Source organism: Gobius niger (assembly GCF_951799975.1).
Source record: "Gobius niger genome assembly, chromosome: 3".
Lineage (NCBI taxonomy): Eukaryota > Metazoa > Chordata > Actinopteri > Gobiiformes > Gobiidae > Gobius > Gobius niger.
In genome coordinates this window covers 18061932-18087874 of record NC_136854.1, presented here as the reverse complement: position 1 = coordinate 18087874, position 25943 = coordinate 18061932, and the positions used below count along the sequence as shown (strand labels likewise).

Below are 25943 nucleotides of genomic sequence, written 5' to 3'. Positions count from 1 at the left end.
AAGACTGGGCACACGGGACAAGCGTACAGATAGAAGCTCACCTGTGTGGATCAGGCTTCTTGCTCTCACAGTTGACCAGCCACAGATAGTCCTCTGTGGGCTCCTCTGAACTGGACTGGGACTCGAGGTGAGGGACGTGGACCGGCTGATACGGAGGAGGAACAGCAGACAGCACAGATGCAGCAGGGCCCATGATGTTCCCATGGTGAGCAGGGTGTGGGGGGGTGTCCACTACCAATCCTGTGGATGACTGCGACGAGGCTTTGGCAGCTTCTATGGAGACATGGTAATAGGTAATAAATAAACTTCAGTCAGCCAGCGTAATATGACCAACATATAAAAAACATGCTCCAAATATTAGTCCTTATGCTTCAAGATGCAATACTCGTTTTTGCAAATGTACACTATATTTTGATGATCTATTTGAGCCTTTCCAATCTGTCAGTAAGAGGGACAGCACTGCGTTGCACAAGGACTGAAAACATACAGTACAAAGAAATCGCAAAAGCTTCACTTTGTGTAAACAATCTGCACACTGTTCGTCTTGTGAATCCCACACTCGCTGACAGACAGCCTTTCCTCAAGGTCTTATTTTCACACAGAAAGAACAGTCCTTTTCAATCCCTTCTGCTTGAGCTGATTGTTGTTCATCGGTAAGAGCCAAGATGGCCGCTGCGTATGCTGGATGAAATGCATCTATGTTTTCAGACACTTTTTTTTCTCTTTTTCACAGCTTTCCTCCCACTCGGTTCCATAACTGCTGTCTCTTTCTCATCCTTTTGATTTCAAATTACAGTCTTGGGTACAAAACCACTTTAGTAAAACACTGCATCACCTACTTATTTACTTCCGCTCTTCTTCCTAACAGATTTCTTCTAGTGCCTTGAGTGCTGATTCATGCAGTGAAAGGGGAAATCCTCCGTGCTCATACCCATGAGCCTCCTACACTCTTGGAGCCGTTGTTCCCAGCTCAGCGCATGTTGTCTGTTTGAATACCTGCCCAGCCTTGAAGCTCACAAGTGCAATCGGTGCAGAGGGGTGGGAGGCGAGTCTTACAAGCTTTAGAAATTGAAGTGAGCAAAAACAAGAGCCAAGGACACCATTTCCTTTTAATCCCCGGTGAGAGAGAGACTGCTGGAGAGATAGATCGTGAATAGTGCCATTATTTGAAGAGATTTGATTTGGTGTTGAACTTATCAATCCACTACAACTACAGGGAACACCTACCTACTCTCCCAATATCTGTAATATTCACAATAGTCACATTTTCAGCAAGGGAAGGCCTGTCACAATAAACAAGTGGCAGCATAGCAACATGTTCTATCCTTTGAAATTTGAAGTTTAGGATTGGATTACTCAATTCTCAATTGAGTAATCCATTGACAAGACATTTGCATTTTGGCATTTTAGAAGGGAATTCTACCACGAAATTTGAACCATCCCGAGATCGCAATTTTAAACCCTTTGGACACAACCTAATTAGAACACCTTATGACAACCTTTATTAACATATTAAAGGACAGAACAGCATCATTGATTGAGATCCATGTTCTCCAGATACCTAAACCTCTCTACCACATCACTTCGTAATAATATTTGCACAATAAGTCACAGGGGTTGCCCTACATCACCACAGATGTAATGTGCGGAGGCTTATTCTTAGCACTGTGGAGATGTCGGCCTTGGAGAGGGCTACTCGATGACTCAGTGTGCCGGTCTGAATAGAGGAAAAGTACATCTTTTCTTGTAGGAACCTCAACTACAAATCCAAGAACATCGGATGATAAAACTGTGCAGCATTTGTGGCTGTATAATGTATAAAAAGACACATTTTGGGACAGTGACACAAATTAAAAGGCAGAAAGGGAAACAAAGGCGGATGAGAGAGGGGCCAGGGGGACGGGAGCATAATGCTTTGATTATGCAGTACTGGGAACAAGGGTAACGTGAGCCTCCATGCTACACTATGGGTCAGCACATGCTTCATTGGGCCTTGGCTGAGAACCGGACTCAATAAAGTCACGTTCATCTGGTTTAACCCTGCCACAGGATAGTCTCATGTCAAATATCATATCACAACAAGGCTGAACATTTCTTCTTCTTCTTGTATTATTTTAATTGTTGTGCATTGGTTTGTTTGTTACCTGTGCACATGCTCTGTAACAGGTGCTGCTTTTCCCATGCAAGCTCATTTGCGTATAACTGGCCTGCAATTTCATGTAACACAAGTAATTCCATAACCACATTTTTTATAAAGCGATTCGCCATAACTTTGATCAATTACTTCTTTTTTTTTTGGCGAACCGGCCTGTCAATCACATGCACTGCACAGTGAATGAGGGAGGGCTTTCGGATCCAATTAGGAAGGGGGGAGCTTAACTGTTTTTACGTTTTTGCTTTTAATTATTCTCTCTCTTTCCTCATTTTGACACCTTACAGATCATCATTTTAACATGCATTTGTTTGCAGATTATGCTCATAACTCATAACATTTGGTGAACAAAGAGAACATACATATCAATGTGACGTGTTTGGCCTGTAATCCAAGTTGACTCATCCATCTCTAATTGGAGACCTGTATCTTAAAGGAACAGGCCACTGTTTTTTCCATACTGGGATATGTTCTTACCTGAGCTTAGACGAGTTGATGCGTACCTGTCTGGTCTTTGTGCGTGCGCTCAGTCATGCAAAAAGACCAAAGATGTTGCTAGCATTTAGCCTCTCCTCCTCTCCGTGGATGAGCGACTAAGCTCCCACACACGATCCAAGTATAGTTACACAAAATTAAACAGGTCAATGTTCTGAGCGGATAAAAAGGAGTACAATATTGCAAGCCGTAGTAACACCTTAGAGCACTTCGACATCCGCAGTAAAGTGAAGATATTACTGTGCAACATAATTTTGCTTGGATCGTGCAACTACTCACGTAACCGTATTTAAATAGGGAAAACGTGGAAGAGCTTGGAAGCTTCTAACTTCACCACTGTTTGAGCCCATAGAGGAGAGGAGGAGAGGCTAAATGCTAACAACATCTTTGTTTTTGTTTTTTGCGAGGCTGAGGGCACGCGTAAAGACCAGACAGGTACGCATCAACTCGTCTAAGCTCAGCTAAGAACATATCTCAGAATAGTAAAAAGTGTTCCTTTAAATACTGCATGTAATGGATAATAATTACTCAAGATATCTGTTGTTGTAGGGTTGCAAATGACAGAATCCTTCATCTTTAACACCTCAAACAGCTGGCATTACTGTTGCCAAAAGGAAGATCTGTTTAATAGTCTTACCTTCATCAGTGGGGTTGAAGCCACAGATTTCGCAGATAGAGTGAACCCACTTGTTCATTTCCTCCTCAGTGTCAGCCACCAGGTAGAAGACACGGTCGAAGGTCTTGATGTCGAAGATGAAGCTGTGCTCCAAGTCCTTCTTGTTGAACGTCAGCCCAGCATCGACCTGAACAACACGCACAGTTGCACACACAGGACAGGTTGTTCAATGTTTTTCAATACAACACAACCGCTGATAAACTTTTAAACACATCTGGCTTATTTGTGACAGACGGAATCATAAATATGCATATGTGTTGTTATCTACAGAAAAGCTTCTCTGTTTGTCCTTCTTTTAAGCGATAATCAATGAGATCCCATAAATAAGTAGATGACCACTGGTGTTGTACCTGCTCACACAAGTTGAGGTCTATCACTCGTATGGGCTTCTTGGCATGGTCATTCTTGTAGTACTCCAACACGTCTGGGTCGCCCGTCAGACGGCCATTGCGAAGAACAAACCACCGCTTCTTCCATGCCTGTGAGATAGCAAATGAAATGAGGTCAAAGATCAGGACATGTCCAATTGGTACATAACGGACCACAAGCTGAACAAATGCTTCACGTTTTACAGTGCAGTTCAGTGTGTCTCTGCTAATCTTCGTCACTGGTGGGAATTATAGCCCAGCTGCACAGTCTGAAGTGCTAAGAAAAGGTCTGTAACCAAAAATATGTGTCTGGGTCTGGCACACCATAACAAAAGCCACGTCGTCTGGGCTGGCACACTCAATGAAATCTATTAAAGGAAAGATGTAAACAAGTGTTTTTGATACACTTTGTTGTCGATGCTCACATGAACATGGGAGTCAAGTGATACAGAATCTACATACGGTTGACTTTCATCTAATCATGAACCTTAACTATTTATTTTTCTTTACGGTAGTATTGTCAGTATGCCTGTAATTCTGTATCACATGAAACAAGCATGAAAGAGGAACAACTGATTATGAATATTTATAAAAAATAAATTGTTAAGATTTTCACCTGTAGAAATGCCTCTGCCTAACTATAACAGCAATGAATATGTTTGCTTCGAACTACTATTCGACCATTAAAAAAAAGAAACAAAGCACAACTAAACTGTCCAACTAAAAGTGCTACAGTACTGACAGTACCAACAAATGATCAACGGGCCTCGGTGGACAAACAGCCACCAGGGAGATCAGACAGATCAGGAAGCAGACCAATAGTGTGTGAGGAATGCAAACTACAGCTTTGCAGCCGTTGGGCTAAGACTTTGACCCATTAAACAATGGGGTATTCTTCTGTTTTTTGTTTTTCCATTGGGGTGTTGTTGGTTTTTGGGCCAAGCCCAACCTGAGACACAGGGAAGAGCATCAGAGCTTTCCTTCTATAAACAGGAGGAAGCAACAGACTGCCTGGGAAGGAGCAGGATAAAGCGGATAAACTTAGCACAATAATAAAATATGACAAACACGAGAAAGGTATGCTAAGGTCAAGTACTCAGAGTTATGCGGAAGGAATTTTAATGCACACAATCAGATAAACTGCATGTTTATTTAAACTTGTATGGACAATACAAAAATGTAAGTATATTATGCACACCTAGTTTGTCATGTTTTTCTGAGAGGTGCTATTATTATTTACCATGTTTATTGTTTACTATGTAACACAGTGCAACATTTACAGGACAGGCTAATTTGTAATGCCTCAGGGAAGGCTTTTACAAAACAGAATATGTTGACAGAATTAAAACCTCAAAGATATGCAAGACACAGGAACACCCGGTCAGAAAGTGTGTTGAAAACTGAAATCTGTACCAAAGCCAATGTTTGCAATTCTGCAAAATCAATGTCACAAACAAGTTAGTGGAAGTTTAAAGAAGAGCAGAGCCACAACTTTAGGTCATAACCAAGAGTGCATAGCTACAGTAAATTATAAAAACGCAATGCTTCCTGATTTCTTCAGTATCAATTTACTGCAGTGAAGTAACAATCATAGCTTTCCCACACTGCCATGCACACAGTTCACCCACTGTAGTTCAAACCTCTTATGTAATCGCACACAAGCAAAGAATCCAAACGAAGCAGCACCAATCTATTACGGCTGTGTTCTTAATTTAAAGCAGGCCCACTTAAATAGCAGCTCTGACAATAAAGGGCCAAGCGAGCGTACAAAGGATGCACTGATGAGCCGCTGTTGACTGCACAAAGACACAGGGTGTGGAGAGGAAACCTCGCTCTCTGGCACATGACAAAGCAATTTGGGTTCAGGTTTCCCTGTGGGGAACAGAAGGACCCAAAGCTAAGGTTACAGCCGGGACAAGCCCGCCCAGGCAGAGTGTTGATAAGAGAGAGGTGCTGCAAAACAGGGAGAGGTCAGGACTGCTTAGCGGGCATGTGCTGCAAAGGATGCTACCAGTATAAGAACACAGCATTTCAAGCAGACCACCACAGCTTACAAGGTTTTGTCAATTGACACAGAAGTGAAAAAGAGGAAAAACATCTTCCACTAAAAAAAACAAAAAAACAAGCCCAGACGAACACTTTTGTCAATATCTAAGACTTGGGCGACTGAGGGAGTCTACAGACCTGCAATCTAACAAGATGCTTAGCTCTGGTTGGCGATTTCATTGAGGCCTACCTTCATGGACACATCCAACTGGACAAAGTTATTAAAAAGTACACTCCACGCTGCAGATCATGCTGTTCCCACATGTTGGCCGAGATGGAGAATCCGGACGTCTCAGCTGTCCTTGAGTGGCAATAAAAAGGCATGGGGGCAGCAGACTGGGTTCAGATGGGAGTGGGACATGCCTTGCAGCCCCCTCCCACTTTGCCCCCCGAAATTGTGGCATTCTAAAGCCACAGGAAGACACTACATGTCGGCACATGGGGGGTGTGGAGACTTACAGAGGGGGCATTGAGGGGCTGGTCATGACGAGGACCGTGGATGGGGTAAGGGGGGGTAGAGATGCCAACTGAATGTAGTCATGCTCCTAAAATGATCCTATCAGTAACAGAAGAGTAGCTTGCTCTAGTTCAGGGATAAATGCTGAACTAATGCAACAGAAAGAACAGGAATTTGGTCGAACATAAATGCAATGATTTCGGCTTTTCTGAGGATAAATTGTTTGTTGCAACTGTCAAATTCCTATGCACACAAATCTAGATCTAGTGAAAAGCTCTTGTCCATTACTGCCATGGCCACACTAGTACCTTGCACATTGAAAAGGCTAAGCGTCTTTATGATTTAGATACCTTAATGCATCCTAAAAGGCCTTTCAGTGCACTAATTGCTATTAGCTAATGTGCATAATACTGTCAGTGTAGGCTGTTAAACTGCATACTTAAAACCCTTGATTGCATCTCTAATGGCACAAGATAGAAGATGGTAGTAAGAAGAGATGGAGAGCATCACTTCTGAAGCATGAGTAAGAAAGATTACACAAGTGTATAAAAGAGAGTAGTATATCCATGATACTATTATGTATTTTAGAAGTACTCTTCAAGTGCCCATTGGAGCTGTAAAAGTGCTACATTTACCATTTAGTCAACAAAGAAAGACATGGGCGCTGACTAAATCTATACTGCAAGTCCATCACAACACTAGGGCAATAATTTTCTGTCAAGCATTATAAATGCGATAAGATTTTTTATTTATGTTGTAAAAACATTCAGCTCATTGTGCAGATTTTTGTAGTAGTTCTGAACTACAGATTTAGCAGGTTACACACATATTTAGACAAGGCTGCAGCATGAATTTAGATTAAAGGGAGCACTGGGCTTTAAAGGACCAACATTATGCCTAGCATAATTCAAGCTTTTTTCAAGTTTGGGACACATCATTTACACTGGTAATTCATGATTTGGAACTTTGAATATGTGCATGAAAAACAAGTTTACAAGTTTGTACATTGTCATTGTTTCAAACACTGACCCTGGAGTAAAGACTAAAACTAAAGCTGTTAGCTAAGGCATTTTCAAGTGCTGAAATCCTTAGGTGATGGTGTCTGAACTTTAAAACACCTCATGACATCAGCACGTTGAACAAAGTGTTTTGAGCTTTTGAAAAGGGAAAAGATGGAATACGCAAAGAAGAAAGATTGTAGCTGAAATCTCACAAAAATAATTTAGCTCAATAGTTTTGTGAATTTTGCGTCCACCCCAGATTTGTTTCAAGGCTCGTCTACAGAGGCTACACGTCCTTCTATTTATCTGATATTAAATTAACAACACTGAGTCGTGTTTGTTTACATGACTGTGTTGACCAACTTGAACTATATTTGTGCATTGACATCAGAGCTCAAGGTGTAAACATTAGCTTAACGCATAAAGTCTGAATCTGTACACTCCAGTTAGCACTTAGCAGGCAGCAACAGGCCGGGCCATCTGTCCCATGCGAGTGGGCCGTGGGTAAATGACCTGCACCCCAGCTGCACTGACTCATTTCGACTAGGACAGCTCCTCTGTTTGTTCCTCGCAAAAACACGGCGTAAAGGCTCCGGGAGGAGATGCACAGGGCCAACACGGGGGAGAAAAGGTCACCACGATGGTGATAAAAGAACAAATTAGTATGTGCTATCGCTCCATCGGTCGCCAAACATGAAGGGCAACATTTGAAGACCATGTGTAGAGCCCAGCACCGCGTCTACTCTGTTAATATTACATTAGTGAGCTTGCAGGCATTAGCTTCACACCTGGTATCTCACAAAGACAGGAAATTAAACATACACAGTGTTGCTATTGAGGCGAGTGCACATCAGATGAGGACTATGAAAGGGCCCTGAATGAAGAGGAAAGAAAAATAAACTAGTCTGTGTACAAATACAGCCACACAGTTTCTGCAGATGGATGTTTAGCCTTTATTACATCCCAAGTTCCCCAAACTATAAAATGTTCAGGTTTTACCCAGTAATATAGCTGATGCCAATTAACCCAAGTACAATTCCATAACCTTTATGGCTCGGTGCAAATAGCAATTTACCAATAATACGAGGAATTGTAATGTCTTACATTTATTATGCTTGACAAGACTCCTTATTTATACTTTATTTGGTCACTTTAAAGGTCCTATATCATGCAAAATCGACTTTTTGTTGCTTTTACCCATGTTGTTATGCTATTTCCTTATCAAAAACACCCCCAGAGTGGTTTGTGGCTTCATTCACGCAGCTCTCCACAATCCTCCTGAATCCTGCTCTCTGAGCCCCTGCTCCTCCCTCTCCTGGTGAACGACTGAGTGTTCAGTTGTGTCGTAACAACGGAACGGAAGTGCTCGACGTCTGTAATGTAATGTCTTAATTCTATGCTTACGGCCTGATTTTAATTAGTAAAACAGCGTTTTCATTATTTCTGTCGTAAGAGAGAAACAAAAAGTAAAAAATGTAAAAAAATAAAAAATAAAAAAAATAAATAAAAAAAAGGATGTGCCCGAGGTGCTTCCAGGTCAGCTGTGGCCAAAACAAACACATCGCGTCTGAACAGATCAGTCATGTTTGCGCTGCAGCTGTGACGATGGAGCTCGTTACCTACTCTGGACACCTGTTCTTCATTCTTAACTAACGATAATGTCACGGACGGAGAAAAAGAAGCGCGTTTGGCTACGAGGACGAGGAGTTTATATTCAACCCTTTTCAGGAAGAGGCCACTCAGCTGTTTTTTTCTCCGGGATTCAGCGACTATCACCAAAATATTGTTTTTCTGTGACTGTCTCTGATGGATGTTTGGGGAACCTTCGCCAGAATCAAAGTGGATTAACTTTTATAACCAACGCGAGTCCCATAATGTAAACAGCGATGGACCAGAGCGGTGAGTCAATCTAAACACGGGTTAGCTTGTGTGTTAGCATATTAGCATGTGTGTTAGCCATTTATGAAGCTGTGTTGCAGATGTCAACTCCGTATAACTGCATCGTGAAGTAATTTCACTTATTGCTGTTTATTTATATTACGGTAAAGTTGTATGAGCGGAGAGAGGGGCGGAGTTAACTGAATCTAAGCGTTGTGTCTTCCGGGTTTGAAAACTACCTCCAGAAAACACTTATATTTATCACAAAAATGAGTGCTCCATAATGGTAGAGGTACAATATATCATATAAATGCCTATACTTAACTTTGGAATGGCTAAAATAGCATGATATAGCCCCTTTAAAGTCTGCAATGGTAAGCTACACATGTAGCCACAGCTGCCCTGGGCTGACTGACAGAAACAAGGCTTTCAATCAGTGCCATTGGCCCTGCAAACACCTGAAATCACTCACTCATTTATACAACGACGACAGTATGTTCCAGCCGAGCTGCTGCTGACTGCTAACCTTTGACCCACAGACAAATGCTATGATCCATTGAGCCCCAAATATTGAAGTCTACTCTTTGCACCCTTTCTAGGCCAGAATATGTAGAGGACAACATTATAAAGGGCATCATCAGTAGCACTAAAACCTACAGGCAAAACTGTGTACTTCAAATTAAAGAGAAAATGATTTATGTTATTGTTAAAGCAGAGGGAGATACCTCCAGACTCTATTGAGCTTTTATTGACCAAGTCCCGGATTGACTGCTGTGAGTAAAGCAAGCATTTAATTTTGCATGCAACTTTTGAAATAATGAAGAAAGATGACATAAATGAGACCGATTTCATTCTTTTAATCTTAAGTCTTATTGGTTAGGACTCCACTTGATCATAGAGGCAGAACAAAAGGTTTACTTCAAGTGACATTTTCAAGTCGAGCACACTGAAACATTCACCCAAAAATATGCATGACACAGCAAAGTGACACAAATCCAGAAAGGAAAATACGCAATCTTGTCAACCACATCGTTTCACTATCTGGACCCCCGGACAGTGCGGGACAAAGGCAGCCTTAAGAGCAGGGTGTGGGGAGAGCGTCAGAAGTTTTGGCGCTCATGGCCATGGTGACGAGCTGTGCGCAGGGAGAAGGGGAGAACTGACAAAAGCTCCTCTGTGCCGACCGCCGCAACTTGTATAAATCAGGCTTTGTTACCGAGACATGACTTGGATTCTTGCTAAACAGCTATTTTTACATCGCCGGGCACCAGTGAGGGCTGTTAACGTACAAGTAAAAGTGCGTGCCCTTTGGCGGCGTGTGCAAACGTCATCAGAGCTTGGCCTATTCAGAGGGAAGGGGGACTTCCATCGAGGACGTGCGCGCCCAACATCCAGATGGACCCACCGCAAGTTTGTGACGAGTATTTGATATTTGTGGAAATGAATAAGATTGCAGATAAATATATTCAACTAAGATGGCAACGATGTAAAAGGCATGGTACTAGAAACAAGGGATCACGCATTGTGCAGGCCCTGTTTCCATATTATCACCAAGAAAATACAAGTCAGGTGATTGTCAGTCTACTTTATTGATCACAAAATAAAGTACAATCAAAAATGAAAGCAGTACTAAGTAACTTGTTTACCTACATAAATCTTTTCCGTAGGCCCTCATGGGGTAATACAAGTGTTGATGGGATGATTTAGTGTTTCTGTCCATAACACCACAATTGCAACTTCGCTGCCACTGGGTCGGAGACCGCAATACACACTAATGGAACCACAAAGCAGAAGCTAACAGGCTAACGGGCAAAGCTAACTGCAGGCTAGTGCCACTTAAACAGTATTTATAGCCATGTTTGAGTGAAAAAAATGTAAATGTATGTACAATACATATTACTTATTAATTGTCTGTGAGAGAGTAAATACTACGCTGAGAGAAAAGACAAAGAGAGAGAGGGATATTGTACATCCAATTACACAATGGAGACGATTTTTTTTCACTCAAACTTATCTGTAAATACTGTTTAAGTGGCGCTAGCCCGCAGCTAGCTTTGCCCGTTAGCCTGTTAGATTCTTCTTCGTGATTCTTTTAGTGTGTATTGCGCCTCCAACCCGGAGGAAGGGGAGTTGCAAGGGTGATTTTCTGGCCATAGACACCAGGGGGAGATGAAAGCCCATTAACAGTTGTATTACCCCCAGAGGGAATGGGTTTATAAAAGATGAACAAGTTACTTAGTACTACTACCACTACCACGACTACCACCACCTACTACCACTACTACTACTACCGCCACCTACTACTACCACGACCACCTACCACAGGGACTACGAAAAGGATTTATAAAAGGTAAACACGTTACTTAGTACTACTACCAACTACCAACTACCACCACCTACCACTAATAATAAACAACATTTCATCAGAAACGCCAAAAATGTGTAAAAATATGATTAAAAAAAACATTAAATCGGGAGCCAGGTAAAAGATTTAAAAAAAATAGTATTACACCACCATCGCATAACAAACATATGAACTAGCAACCAGGCCAAATCGCGTCATCACAACATGCACCATGTGGTCTCAGGATCAGTAGTAAACAATAGATCAACACTGATATTATGAAATACAATGCAAAATCGGATTATCATTACCATCCAGCAGCTGATGAAACCTACCTTGAATATGGCATGTCCAGATAGGATGCTACTGCTCTGTGTCTGCCACTGCTGCCCAGTGAAAAAAAGGGGGTCTGTTGTTGTTTTTGTCTTCTGGCTTTATCATGTGCGGCGCAGAGAGTGAGGGTCTGCAGTTTGTGACCTCTCCCTCCTAGGACTTCCTGTTCCATGTAATCAGGTTGGGCCAGACCTTCTCAACGGCCACTTCTTCAAAAAGAGTGGGTGGGACTGGAGTTACTATTTAGTTAGCAAGTTAAGTGAGCGACCGTGCGCACAGCCGCTTCAACGGTTTCCCTTCCAAAACGAAGTCGCATTCAGATCAGACGTGGCCAAAGTGCAGTCCAGGGACCAATCAGGGAGAACTAAGAGACTGATTTTTTTTTTAAAAATCTTTTTATGTGAGTAAACAGTAAAACAAAGACTTTCATGAGCCAGTATCTGTTGAAATAACAACAAAGAAAGTCAGAGTATGGTAAGCAGGTTCAGGGCTGTTTTGGTTGGTTGGGGAGTTTGGTTATATCACATTTGACCCTTTACACATAAGCAAACACTGTTCTTTAAATAACAAAACTTTGCACACAACAAACCATCATAAAATATTTCACTTTTCAAATAAATCCCGGCCTAAGATAAAAATCAAAGCAGGACTGAGGATTAAAGTGGGTCTAAAAGAGGTTCTAGAACAGACCTTGAACTAAATCATCTCGAAAGTAAATCATTTTTGAACCAGAAAAACACCCAGCTCAATGCATTATTTCAGCATCAGTTTGATTTTCTCCAGTTAAAATGAATGAAATTGCAGATGACCCTAAGTCACAACGAAGCCCAAATATTAGATTGAAGCATCAGAATTGGTGTGAATGCTCTCTGGGTCCTACTGTTTAAGAAAAGCCCATTAGCCGCCAAAAATTCATTAACCTCTTAACCCCCACCTGAACAGAGCATAGTTTCTCCCGTTTGGCTTTACCCAAAGCTTCTTGAAAAATGGGTCAAAATAGTGATGAAAATACAACAAAATGTGGCAAAAAGCGACGAAAGAGCGACAAAAACGTGACAAAAACTTGACTCGAAAACACGATAAAAAAGCAACAACAAAAAAGCCACAAAAGAGCCACAAAAACATGCCAGAAAAGCAACAATTACACAATAAAAATGTGACAAAAGAATGACAAAGGTTTGAGTGTGGTTTCAATGAGGCAGGGACCAAACAAGACCCGAAAAACAAAAGATCATAAACTTGTAACTGAATGATGTCGACTCTAAATAAAAAATAGTCAAAGTGGAACAGATATATCACTACCAGGAGGTCTGACACTTGGCCCTCATGGAAAATTACCCCCATATTGAATTGTTTGGCCTGCTACCGGACACAAAGTACCAGGTGACAGTTATGCCACTATTGTCTAATGAAAACAGCTCTTACATATTGGCTCTTCTTGGCTCATCTTACCGCTCATGTTGATCATTCTAATGGACTCATTGTATTGCTGACGTCTCGGGGAAAACCGCAGCAGTCAAGTAATCATTCTCACTGCTTAAGGTCTGTTCGCAGCCCGTAATTACAGGCAACTCGTGTCACATCACTGGGGCCTATAGCCTCGCCTGTGCGCCCGCCATCCAAGCCTTCCACTGCTTCCTGCCGAGGTTTTATGATGCTGCTTCCCATCTGCACTCTCAATAAAAGGAGGTCAGAGATGCCACAGTGCGGACAAGCTTCCTCTAAAGTCGGCTCCTCAAAACAGCACCCCAGTGGAAAACGGGGCTAGTTAAAGGAATAGGCCACCGTTTTTATATACTAAGATATGTTCTTAGCTCACTTTAGTCGAGTTAATATATCCCCGTCTGGTCATTGTCCGCGCGCTCTGTCACGCAAACAGAGCACATACGCAGCCTCTCCCATATGTGACATAGCTCCGAAAAAGCTCACGATAGAAGCTACCAAGCTCTTCCACGTGTTCCCTATTTAAATAAAGTTACGTGAAGTGTTTTCATGCGAAGTATATTTACACAGAAATGTAACGTGTCGATTTTATAAGCAAATAAAAAGGGGGACTATATTGTGAGGCGTAATGATACGAGGAGTAAAACGTCCGCGCAGTAACTCCTAAAGGTTATTGCCGGAAGTGAGCGGGGGAAGTCTTTAGGAGTTACTGCGCGGACGCTGTGCTCCTCGTATCATTACGCCTCACAATATAGTCCCCCTTTTTATTTGCTTATAAAATCGACACGTTACATTTCTGTGTAAATATACTTCGCATGAAAACACTTCACGTAACTTTATTTAAATAGGGAACACGTGGAAGAGCTTGGTAGCTTCTATCGTGAGCTTTTTCGGAGCTATGTCACATATGGGAGAGGCTGCGTATGTGCTCCGTTTGCGTGACAGAGCGCGCGGACAATGACCAGACGGGGATATATTAACTCGACTAAAGTGAGGTAAGAACATATCTTAGTATATAAAAACGGTGGCCTATTCCTTTAAGGCTGCAAAGACATCAGCGAGTTGTAAACACAGGGATGTGTCGAGAGAATGCATAGGTGGGGGACATTGCTGAGAAATGTTGTGACACCCAAGAGACCTGACAGCAGTACAAGCAAATAACAAATGAACTTGGTTTCTATATTGTACTTTACAGGCTCTCGAAGTTTTCCTAAAATCAAGCAGCTTCATCTCCCACTCATGGTAAAGCGCTACAAAAGTCACCGCTGTCCAGGGGTGATGGCTGCCCTTCTGCACTACGAGCCTCATCACCAAAACACTGAACTCCAGTTGTTGCCTAAAATTTCTCGAGAGACACTTTGTGGACCATGCCGCAACTCTTGTAAAAATTAACCTCTTAACCCCCACTTTAACCGAGTGCATTTTCTACCTAGCCCTGAGCTTTACCCAAATCCATAAGGTCACAGCCTATAGGCCAATGTAACGCCTCATTTGAAAGTGAAGACCTACAAAACTCATCTAAATGGATCGTTTTCCTCACTTTGTCGTCACTTTTCAGTTATTTTTTTCTCTGTATATCGCTTTTTTATTGGCTTTTTATCGCATATTTTTGCCACATTTTCATTGCTTTTTGTCACTTTTTGTTGCTTTTATTAGTTTTTTTTTGTAGTGTTTTCAGCTTTAAGATTTTGGTAAAGCCAAACTGGAGAAAAAGTGCTTGTTTCCAGTGGGGGTTAAAGGAACAGGCTACCTGAGCTTAAACGAGTTGATGCGTACCTGTCTGCGCTCAGCTACGCAAAAAGAGAGCAAAGATGTTGTTTGCATTTAAACCTCTCCTCCTCTCCTCTATGGGGCCAAACGTGGGTGATGCAACCTAGCTCTTCCACGTTTTCCATATTTAAATACAGTTATGCGAGTTGTTACACGAATCAAGTATAGTAGACAAAATGAAACATGCGTTTGGCCCCATAGAGGGGAGGAGGAGAAGCTAAATGCTTACAACATCTTTGGTCCTTTTGCGTGACTGAGCGCACACGTAAAGACCACACAGGTATGCATCAACTCGTCTAAGCTCAGGTAAGAACATCTCTCAGTATGGAAAAACGGTGGCCTGTTCCTTTAAGAGGTAAAATACCACTAAACTTAAACTGGGAGAATGTTCATCATTTTACAACTAAAAGCAAAGGCCAAAGTTTAGTTTTCATGAAAGAGCCAGAAGGTAGGCTCTGAGGAGGGGAGGGGGGGTGCTTAATTTGGCCCGGACAGCTCCCTGGTGATCACTGACATATTCACACAGGCAGTATGTGAGGGTGAGGAATCTTGCCTAAGAACATCACCCTTTAAGCTGGTAAATGCTGGACCCCACAATAAAGCGTGTTCTAATGTAATCCTGATCCACCGATGTTTCATTTTCTACATCAGTGCCAGATTCATGTTTTGATACAGCTAGTACTACCACTGAACAACCACCACCAACAACAACAACTACCAAAGAGGCAGTTATGTTTACATTTACAGATAACTTTACAATAAGAAAAAGTGGCGACCACCCAAGCACTGACTGATCCCTAAATGTTCTTCTCATAAACACCCACAAAGGTCATCTTCTCTATTTCTCTGGGCTTCAAGAGAAAACAAAAAACACTGAGTCTTTGTCGAAACGTCACTCCACGCGCCACACCTTCCCACATGGGTCGGCAACACAAATGAAAGCAACATTCAAAGATGCGGCTCTTTAAAAAAAAAAAGAAGAAGAAGAAGCTTTTCTCCATTTCCCTCCAAGGATCTCGATTTGTAACAGTCAGCAGATAAATAACACAAAAGTGCTTTCAGATAGAAAAGCCCACAACTATATTCTCAAAGGCCAGGAGGAACAACACGTGTATTTGATTGCGCTCCCAAAACGACGTCTTAATCAAGGAAAACTCTGTAAATGCTCAGCGAAAGAAGAAAACTGCAAATTATCTCCGACAAACTTGCAGAGGGAGAAACTCTTGGCATCCCGACCACCGAGTCATCTGTGGCTTTTGCGCAGGTTCGCCTCATACCACAAAGCGAGCAGTTGTTTCACGCAGCTGGACATATGCTGCGGAGGGAACACTTGTGCATTCCTACCTAGCCCGAAATAAACCGGGGGAACTGACATCTGCTGTGCAACGTAAGGACAGTGAGGGCAAAGTTATGCTGACTTCTGTAAACATCAAACGCAAACACTGTCCAGAGCCATACCATAAGCTCTTAAGGCTGAGCGCAGGCAATAAGAGGTCCATAATATTGATCTGATGAGTGTACTGTAGTACCTATGAGCAAAAACAACAGCTCGATGTCCCGTCCCCCCTCCTACAGCGGCTTCAACGTGCCATCCCACCTTCGCTAAGCTTTCATGTTGCAGCTGTGAAATTCTCACCCAGCTAGACGCCATGCGACCCCTAGTCTCAACACTCCGAATGTCCAAAAAATACAGAACCGTCTAGTTTGGGAGAATTCTTCATCAAGATCTTTTCAGAGCGTTCAAAAGACTGTTAGACAGGTGCACGATTGCTAAGACGCCATGACACATGAGCTGACCATCACAATACTGCTGACCAATAGTAATGTTACAAAGAAAAACAACAAGAAGCCATAATCCCGATCGGAAAGCATTACCTTGAACTTGAATCAGTGCTGCTTTCCCTCCTGCACCTATTCCATTGTTGTGTCCAACAGCTTGCATAGACAACTGTGTAGCAGCAGCTGCCTTGTAGCGCACCAACTCCTTTGTATGGGGCGGAGACAGGAACCCGGGCTGAACTAATGATTGCATATCATTCATTCGAGTGTCCAGAGGCAGAGCGAGGGAAATCCCAAACGCATGGACAGGGTGAATATGAATGGTGGCCAGTTGTATTTGAGGAGGGGGGGAAGATGTCCAAAAATGTCAATGAATCTTCTATGGATGGTGATATCTAAAGAAAGAGGCTGGTGGAGTCTGGGTTTTGCTTCAGGGGTAAAGCATTAACTCCAAGTGAGGAGGCTTAAAGATTAACAGGGCCACATCATGAATGACTGAGGGAGCACAGGATCATCCATACTATTAGTACTTAGCCCCAGTTGTAGCCTTTTGAACGAGACTTTTTCTGCAGTTCAAAGCCAACTACCTCTTTCTGCCGTTTCCAGGAAATCGGCGCTTAGTAAAACAAGAGAAAAGAGGAGAGAGAAAACACACACAAGGCAAAATAACATCCTTTAGTGGAAGTTTCCACTTTGTTAGCGCTTTTTATCTTCCTGGTCATCTGGTCGCAACGCACACCACCACGGGCAAAAAGATTTCCTGTTTTGCCTCCGTTTGTCACTGGGGCTGCGGTTTGGGGGTCTTCTGGGAGCTAACTTTGGATCAGCTGGACATAAACATCACAATTCGAACATGCGTTACCGTCACAACCCTGAAACAGTAAGACGCGGGCAGAGTAAAGATGACTGCCGAATGCCAATGACGGATGTGTTGTCCACTGATGACATTTACATCTTCCACAAATTACAGATCAAGCAGCTAAGATAGAGAAAAGCATCATCCTATTTTCATTCATTATTTGTCTGTTTGTTTTGACTTTTTACATTATGTTAGATGGAAAGCATCCTTAAAATCTTAGTGTTTAAAAGCATTCTAGCACATCTAAAGCATTTTCAGTAACTGCCGATTGCATTTCAGTGAAACGTACCTGTGCATTAGGACAAATGTGACTCACACGAAGATGAACGGTATTTTTTTAATACAAGTTATTGTCGGAGCATTAAGTCTGCAGGTATAGACTTACTGACATTGCACTATATCAACCCTGTATTTGTCACAAGAAACACCAAGGCCATGAGCTCTGTAGCGCAAGAGCTTCAGTCCCAGAGCACATGGTGGCCATTTCCTTGCAAAACATACACGCGAACAACCTACAAAATGTTACTAATTTGTTAACATTGTTCCAAATGTTCAAATAAGCAAAGCTCAAAGCTATGACTTGGAAGCAATAGGTCAACAGTTTTAACAGAAAGCTGGTATCTTTTACTCTACACCCGAACACAACCCACCTATGCCATATGCGCCAGGCCTTTTTTACTTTCCAAAGCATCTCACAACACTGGAGCTATGAAAATGAAATCTAAAAACAAGACATTTTACCTGGTTGTCAATAGTCCAAGCTAATCACCAGGAGCTAATCTTGAGCTACCCGCTGACCAGCCGCTGCTGTGGAGTGAGTCTGGCCACTTTCCTTCCTTACCCTGCGGACTTCCCTCCCCTACGCTCCTCTCCGTCAAGTCTGCAACACCCTACTCCAATAACCCCTGACCCGCAGGAAGTAGACACAATGGACTGAAAATAACACACCAACTCCCCTGGCAACAACGCTGCCCACCCTCCGCCCCCAACAACACTACAGTAATGCAGTCCGCCTACAGCAGCGGAGCCCAGTATATACACCAGCGGCATGTCTCTGAGTGCGGCCCACAGGCTTTCCCTCAGCGTGGACTCCGGTCAGAAAGATGGATCAGCCACCGCTTACACCATTTCTGAATGATTTTGCGTTCCTCGTCAAGTAATTTCAAAACTAAGTAGTAAAATCCAAATAGGTAATAAATGGTTACATTTGATAAGTAAGATTGGAACCAGTGCATAAGAAAATGCAGCTGCTCAGGGGGGGCTGGTATCAATGGTCTGTAATCATGGTAGTTTTATACATCTGATCACGATTTTTACCACAAAAACAAAAAATAGGCTATTTCAGAGTCCCGAGACACATGAATATGACAGTGATTGGTCCCGCCTCCAGCACATACACACATATACACTTGGCTCTGGGACTGAGCCCTGGACCCAATCACAGAGCATTGGTTACTTTCACTTAAGTTGCACGCGCTCTCTGTAAACACTAGCTGGGAAACCGGTGGATTACTCGGACATTCTTCGTTTTTTTTTGGACTCCTCGGAACAGGACTTTTCACTGGCGACACGTGTGGTGGGGAAGCTGACATGTATTTATGGAGTTTCAAACAGACGTAAGCACGCAAAGCTCCTCAATGCTATGGGTGAGTCCATGTTTACATCATGGTTCACCTCTATCCGAGTTCAGCGCTGTTGTTAACTTTAGCAGGACATAAACGACTCCTTTATGCTCTCATATTATTGTGCTGAGGGTAAATGTACTGTAGGGTAATCTGTTGTTTAGTAGTCTGCTGTTCATATTATGTTATGTAGCTGTTTGACTGCCGTCTATAGAGTAAACTTTTGCCTTGTTGTGGGTCTGATGCTCTGGGAATAAGGGCTGTCTGTAATGTTAGTTCTGTGGGTATTTGCTGATATGTGATTACATGCTTCTTTTTAGTCTAACGGTGGTGGTAAATGTGCCTAGTAGATCTGATAGTAAAAAAAGAAAAAGAAAAAAAAAACACGAACACCTTGTGCAGCCTCACCTAGAGTATACATCGCCAGCTGCTAGCGTCACATCAAATGGAATAATGTGAGCTGCACATTATGCCGATGATAACAGTCATTTAAGGATATGTAAAGCAAAAATGCTTTTGTTGTGCGCGGTATAGCAAGAATTTGCGTATAAGAGCAGTTAGTGTGGTGTGCAGCTTTGTTTACCTATGCAAATTGATATCCATAATTTTTTTCAGAGTGAGGGCACAGCAGTATTGGGTTTGCAACTTGGCATTGACCTGAATAAAAATCACTGGTTTAGAAAAAGACAGTACTACAAGTGTTAGTAAGCACCATATTTTCCCCTTGTTTGGGACGTGTGCAGTTTTGCATCTCTAGTTGTGACAGAGGGCTTCACACTACAGCAGCAGGTTGTGGGTTGAGCGACAGACTCGGGACAGTCCAACTGCTTTCAGCACAGGGACACGAGACGCGAGATGGATGCTTTCTCCAGTCTGCACCGTGTCAGGTCTATAGCAGACAAATCAGTAAAGACGAGAGGAATATTTGGCAAACTGAGGCTTCACAACATGCAGATGATTACAAATAGATATCCACCCCAAATTATGTAGCCCTACAAAGCACTTTCAAGTTCAGTGAAAATTTTGATTGTGTGTTGTTCTACAGCCTGTTAGTTCTTCTGTAACCCACTCTTTATCACTGCAGCGAGTAGCTGCAGTCTAATCCAATCATACCAATGAAAATTATTTCAAATTGCATTTAGAGCACAGTGAAAGGTTGCTTTAGACATAATCTAATTAGCTGCTCTCTAGCAAGAGCCATGCGTGCACTAGGAAATGGCCTGTGATGCAGTGAGATAAGGAAATGGACTCTGCTCCACACTTCGGCATTACAAAGACTATCTGGCACGATTCCCAGGATAGTCAGTGTTCCTCAAATCTCACATTACAGACATACAAATTATACAAATATAGTGGTTTTCCATGAGGCAATCATTGTTCAAGATGAGGCCTAAACATACTGTAACTAACTACCAGTGTGGAATGGGGTTATAATCACAGCATAGAATACAGATGCATGACTTACGGGAAACAGCAAGGTGCCATTTTTAAGATTTGTGGTTTGTAAGTTTAAGTAAAGATTCAGTTTAAATTCATTTCATTTCAATGCACTTTGGATTTGGATATTCTACTGCCAAAATATTGCGAGTCTTGGTCTTTGTTGCAGCGTGATTCACTAATTGTTGCCGTATTGGATGACGATAAACTGTGCTGCCCTACTGAATGAAGTGAAAACCTATTTTGATTTGTCGCAGAAAACCAGTTGACTGTTAAGGAGTTCCCCAGACAATAAAACAAGGAATGCATTAAAAAACAATTAAGAAAGACGTCATGGCAGAAACGCTCGGTGAATGTGGTCGGGTTATTCTTGCGTCACCGGTGACATTTTGCCCTGTATAGATTACGAGAGAGCAATGTGCTGACTCCGGCATTGCCCTTGTTCGGTGTCCTGTTGTTCAGCATGAGGTGTCGAGCTTGCCCCGGCTTGTTCCTTGTCCCCGCCCCCCCTTCCCTCCTGCAGCCAGTCCCCTCAAACCGGTCCACGGCTCCGTCACTCTGCGCTGTGGCATTCGCCTGATACCCGCCCGCCTCACTCTCAGCTGAAAGGGAATGTAGACACACGCCTCCGAGACCGAGAGCGCACACGTGTTTTCATGCAACTCCAAGCATTCGGTGATTCATATTTAGGCAAGAACGCATGGAATCCAAGGCTCCACGTTTGGTTTTGTTGGGCCACCAATACTCGCAACAACGCTAAGTATTTTCAAACAAAACTATTACGTAAAAGAGGCTAATCATAATTTGTTTGAGCATTATAGAAACATAGTAACATAGAGAAAAGTGCTAAAAAGGCACAAGCTGAAGACACAATGCTCATACATGCCTGAGCAAAAGAAAGGTTGCCGCCTGGATTTAACTAATTAGTATGGTCTTGGGTCACTGCAGTAGGTCAGGTCTAGGTTTAACCACACTGTGAATGAATAAGCACTCATCCTCATACCTAGATTTCAATGACTTTGACAACTGGGAGTCGTTCCATGCAGAGACTGTAGCAAACACCCAACAATACAAGCATACACAAAGCAGAGAACTTATTTCAAATTTCAGACATTTCCACTGATTCCAAGACCCTGTGCATTAATGTATAATAAATACTTTAACTACTTTAAACTGTTTTTTTTTCTTTATTATTATTGAGATTTAATACATCGCAACAAAGTGGCAACTGTTCAGGCTGTACTTCATCAAAGACCAGACAGGATGCTCCACTGCATTTGTAATAGTAGCGTTTGAATATTAATATATTTTATGGTTTAAAAAAAAAACTAATCCATGTTGCTTAGCATGATTGCCATCAAAAGCTATTAGTCTTCAGTTTTTGTAAGTAAGTGCTTTATTTGTCAAGTGTACAACGAAATAGTGTTCAGTTGTTAGTCCTGAGCCACTGCGACTGAGCCGCCCTGCCACTGTGGGCTGGCCTGACCTGGAAGTAGAGGAAACCTGGCTGGTTGCCTCCAGTCTCCCCTGATCCACTGAAACTGTGCCGTGTCTCCTGGGTTTGTCCCTGTTTCAGAGCATGGTGTCCTGCACTGGTCAGCTCCTCCTTCCTCCTCCTCCTCCTGTGCAGCTCCCTCCGCTCCACAACAGTCTTTCACCATCTTCTGGGAAGAGTTAATCTGTTTTATTCGCCAGTGAAGGTCCATTAGCCAGAACAATGGAATGCATGTGTGGCTGGAGTCTCGCTTGGATACCTCCTCGTTTGTCCCTTTTTTGCTTCCTGTAGCTTCTCTTGTGATGCCTCTTGGTTTCTCTTTAGTGTCTCAGAAGAAGAAATTTGTATGTCTCTGCCTGTTAATTTGTTAATTCATGACTAGGGCTGAGTACCGTTAAATGATAATAGCATGGTATCGGAAAATGGTTTAGGCGACCGAAAAAAAAAATTTAGAGACCAGGGTTTGATGCTGTTGGTCCACAGACATAACAGAAGTGACTTGGTTGTTTCCGCTCGAATAAATGATTTTTCCCCACAATTTCCCCTCCAATATTTAATTTTTTTTTTGCCAATTTTTGACATTTTTTTTCTCGTTTTCCCAATTTTCTATTACTAATAATTTCCCCCACATTTTTAACTAACATACAACCCATTTTTGCCCAATTTTTTCTTTAGTCTTTTTATTTTTTACAGTTTTTAATAATAATAATAATAATAAATTTTATTTATAATGCACTTTACATTTGACACCAAATCTCAAAGTGCTACAATGGACAGCATAGTTAAAAACAAAACATTATAAAATACAACACAACATATATTAAAAGACAGGACTAAAAAACGAAAGCATTAGCTGTTAAAATAAGCTTTAGTAAAAAGGTGGGTTTTAAGTCCTTTTTTAAATGTGTCCACCGTCTGTGGGGCCCTGAGGTGGTCTGGGAGGGCGTTCCACGGGCAGGGAGCAGCGGCTTCAAAGGCCCTGTCACCCATAGTTTTGAGCCGTGTCTTGGGCATGACCAGACGGTGCTGTTGGCTGTTGGTTTTCCTCTCATTTGTCCACTAATTATTATTATTATTTTCCCCACATTTCTTGACATTGCAGATGAACCCGATATTGTAAATTTGCAGATCTTCCACACATTATTGTTCTGGATTCCAGTTCTGGACAAATATTTTCTTATAGTGTCGGAAAAGGTTTTAGGTATCGAAAACCAAGTATCGCTAAAGCACTGGTATTTAAAAAAAAATGTTATGTAATAGAACCCAGCCCTATTCATGACTTGCTATTGCAGTTTGAAAACAGCTTAACTTCTGGATTTATAAGAAATCTACCAGTGCATCTAAATCAGAGGTGTCACAGTTGTCCCAAGGCGGCTCCACGCGTTTGAGCTCTCATGCAAGTCCATCTTTTCTTGTGATTTATGGCTATTGTTTCTCGGCTGTGCTGCAAATGCACTCACATTGGCTTGTGGTGACAAGGGCGAATTTTAGGTCAGCAATCGATACCTTTCACCCTGCCGAGCAAAGAAGCGTGTTGAGCATACGGCATGGAGAAAGTGAGCTTCTGCATCAATCAATGTGGACAGTGCTCCAAGCCACATTTTTGGAAATCAATTAAATTACAGTGCGAGTGTCGGATGACCCAAAAAAAAAAAAAAAAAAGAGAATGAATGATACAGTTTTTTTCAAGCAACACTCACAGTAAACAGTTTAATTCAATCTAAGAAATATCTCAAGGCTATTTTTCAGAAAAGCATTACGATTTGATTTGTGAGCTGTGATTAACATACGGCTCAGAGTGCACATTTTAAAGCACGCTCAAAACATTTGCAGAAGAGTAAAATATACCAACCGCTCAACAAGCTTACACAATTCCACAAAAAGACGGGACAACTTAACTCCCAGACTGATAGATGACGTCTATGGCATTTTTTTTATTTTTTTTTTAAGTAGCCAATGGGAATGATTGCTGAAAACGCTTCCCAGAGCTGCTGTACTTAATTACCCTTGCTCATACAGTGCCTCTTTCAATCTGCATACTCTGAGGACGGATTGTCAGTGCAGATGGCTGCCCACTTTTCAGCCATGAGAACGGAGTGTGCACCAGATAAAGGCAGCCTCATATGACTGCACGGTATAGCCTCCAAAAACACAAGGCTATCTCACTCCCACAATATCTCCCTGTTGTTTGGTCTTAGCACATTTTAACGGCCCTTTTCATTTGACCGGGACAAGCCACAAGTGTTCCAAGCAGTGTCCACTCTGTCGGCTGATGTGCTGTTTTTCATCATAGTTTTTGATTAAAATTGAGGATTGAAGAAGACAAAAACTATAACTCCCGTTTTTTTTATTAGCTGACAATAAAACTAAAAATGTAACTTCTTTTCACTCAGCGAGCCCCAAATCATACACAAATTCAACCTCCCAGGAGCAAGTAACACTAATAATAGAAAAGCATTAGTCTAAAAGCACTCCAAATCATTTTAAAGCAGTACTAAGTAACTCATACCCCTAGAGGCCATAAGACACTGCAGGTGTCGTAGCATGTTGCGTTTTTTTACTCATTAATTGTCCGTGAGAGTAAATACTACGCTGACAGAAAAGACAAAGGGAGAGAGGGATATTGTACATCCAATTACACAATGTATGGAGATCATTTTTCACTCAAAATTGGCTGTAAATACTGTTTAAGTGGCACTAGCCCGCAGTTAGCTTTGCCCGTTAGCCTGCTAGCTTCTTCATCGTGATCCCATTAGTGTGTATTGGTGGCTCCGGCCCGGAGGCAGCAAAGTTGCAATTGTCGTTTTCTGGCCAGAGACACCAGGGGGAGATGAAAGACCCCCCAATCATCCCATTAACACTTGTATTACCCCCAGAGGGACTACGAAAAGGATTTATTAAGCTAAACAAGTTGCTTAGTACTGCTTTAAAATGTCATGCATCATCCACTCCTTATTGGTGGTGGTAAACTAGCCACAGCTGCCCAGGGGTAGACTGGAGACTCACGGGGCTACTGATCTGAGCATTCGGACCTTGCGACCACCAATCAACTAAGTCTTTCTACGTTTGTTAAAAGGTCCCTGAAGCAATGTCATTTGAAGGACTGGATTTCAAACACATTTGAATCCACCAATAAACAGATTTTTTAAATTAAACTAGCTAAAACTGGACCAAAAGTAAAGTATTGTCATCAAAAGACTAAGATTCTCTAAGACGGCGATTCACTGGCATCGACTGGCATCGATGCCAGTGAATCGCCGTCTTAGAGAATCTTAGTCTTTTGATGACAATACTTTACTTTTGGTCCAGTTTTAGCTAGTCGCATTCTTGCGTTTGATTACCTGCCGCTTCCACACTATCTGTCTGGCTGTTTGGGACAATCTGAAGTTCAGGAGTCACATGCACTTGTCGAAGCCGCATCGTTAGAATACAACACATTCCTTTGGCATGGCAGTCCCCGTTCACATGATTGCCCTGTTTCTTGACCGCTGACGAGAAGGGCCAAAACAATGCGCTTTTCAAATTACTAAGCCTAACCCTAGTGCATTGTTTTGCAGCAAAGTTTATCGGTTGTATGTTGACAAAAGTCAGTGCTCAATAGATATGATCAGAACATCAGCTAAAAGCCAAATCCATATTTTTAGTGCCCAGTGCTAATGCCTGAATTGAAAACATAGTCTTTACATTACATGGACAATGTTCCCTTTCCGGCAACTGATTTCTGTATTTAGAAATCTATTTAGTCAATGGGTAAACAGCATCTTGCACAATGTACAATTTTGGTCGAT

General features: G+C 42.2%; 1 protein-coding gene across 10 annotated transcripts in view; it reads right to left on the bottom strand.

The window, feature by feature from the left end:
* The window catches only part of gab1 (GRB2-associated binding protein 1), a 51952-nt gene that overhangs the window by 9320 nt on the left and 16689 nt on the right, over nt 1-25943 (bottom strand). For 7 of the 10 annotated variants that reach the window (XR_013792674.1, XM_079552714.1, XM_079552712.1 and 4 more), the window contains 3 exons: nt 3674-3802; nt 3285-3450; nt 42-273 (listed from right to left, as the gene is read on the bottom strand). Coding sequence is in view for 9 of the 10 variants with exons in the window: in XM_079552714.1 (XP_079408840.1) it covers nt 42-273; nt 3285-3450; nt 3674-3802 (527 nt within the window). In the remaining variant the exon portion in view is untranslated. Of the gene's footprint in view, nt 1-41; nt 274-3284; nt 3451-3673; nt 3803-5927; nt 6148-16838; nt 16920-18342; nt 18460-25943 lie in introns of those variants that run through there. The other 3 variants (XM_079552718.1, XM_079552719.1, XM_079552715.1) reach the window with 3 other exon arrangements.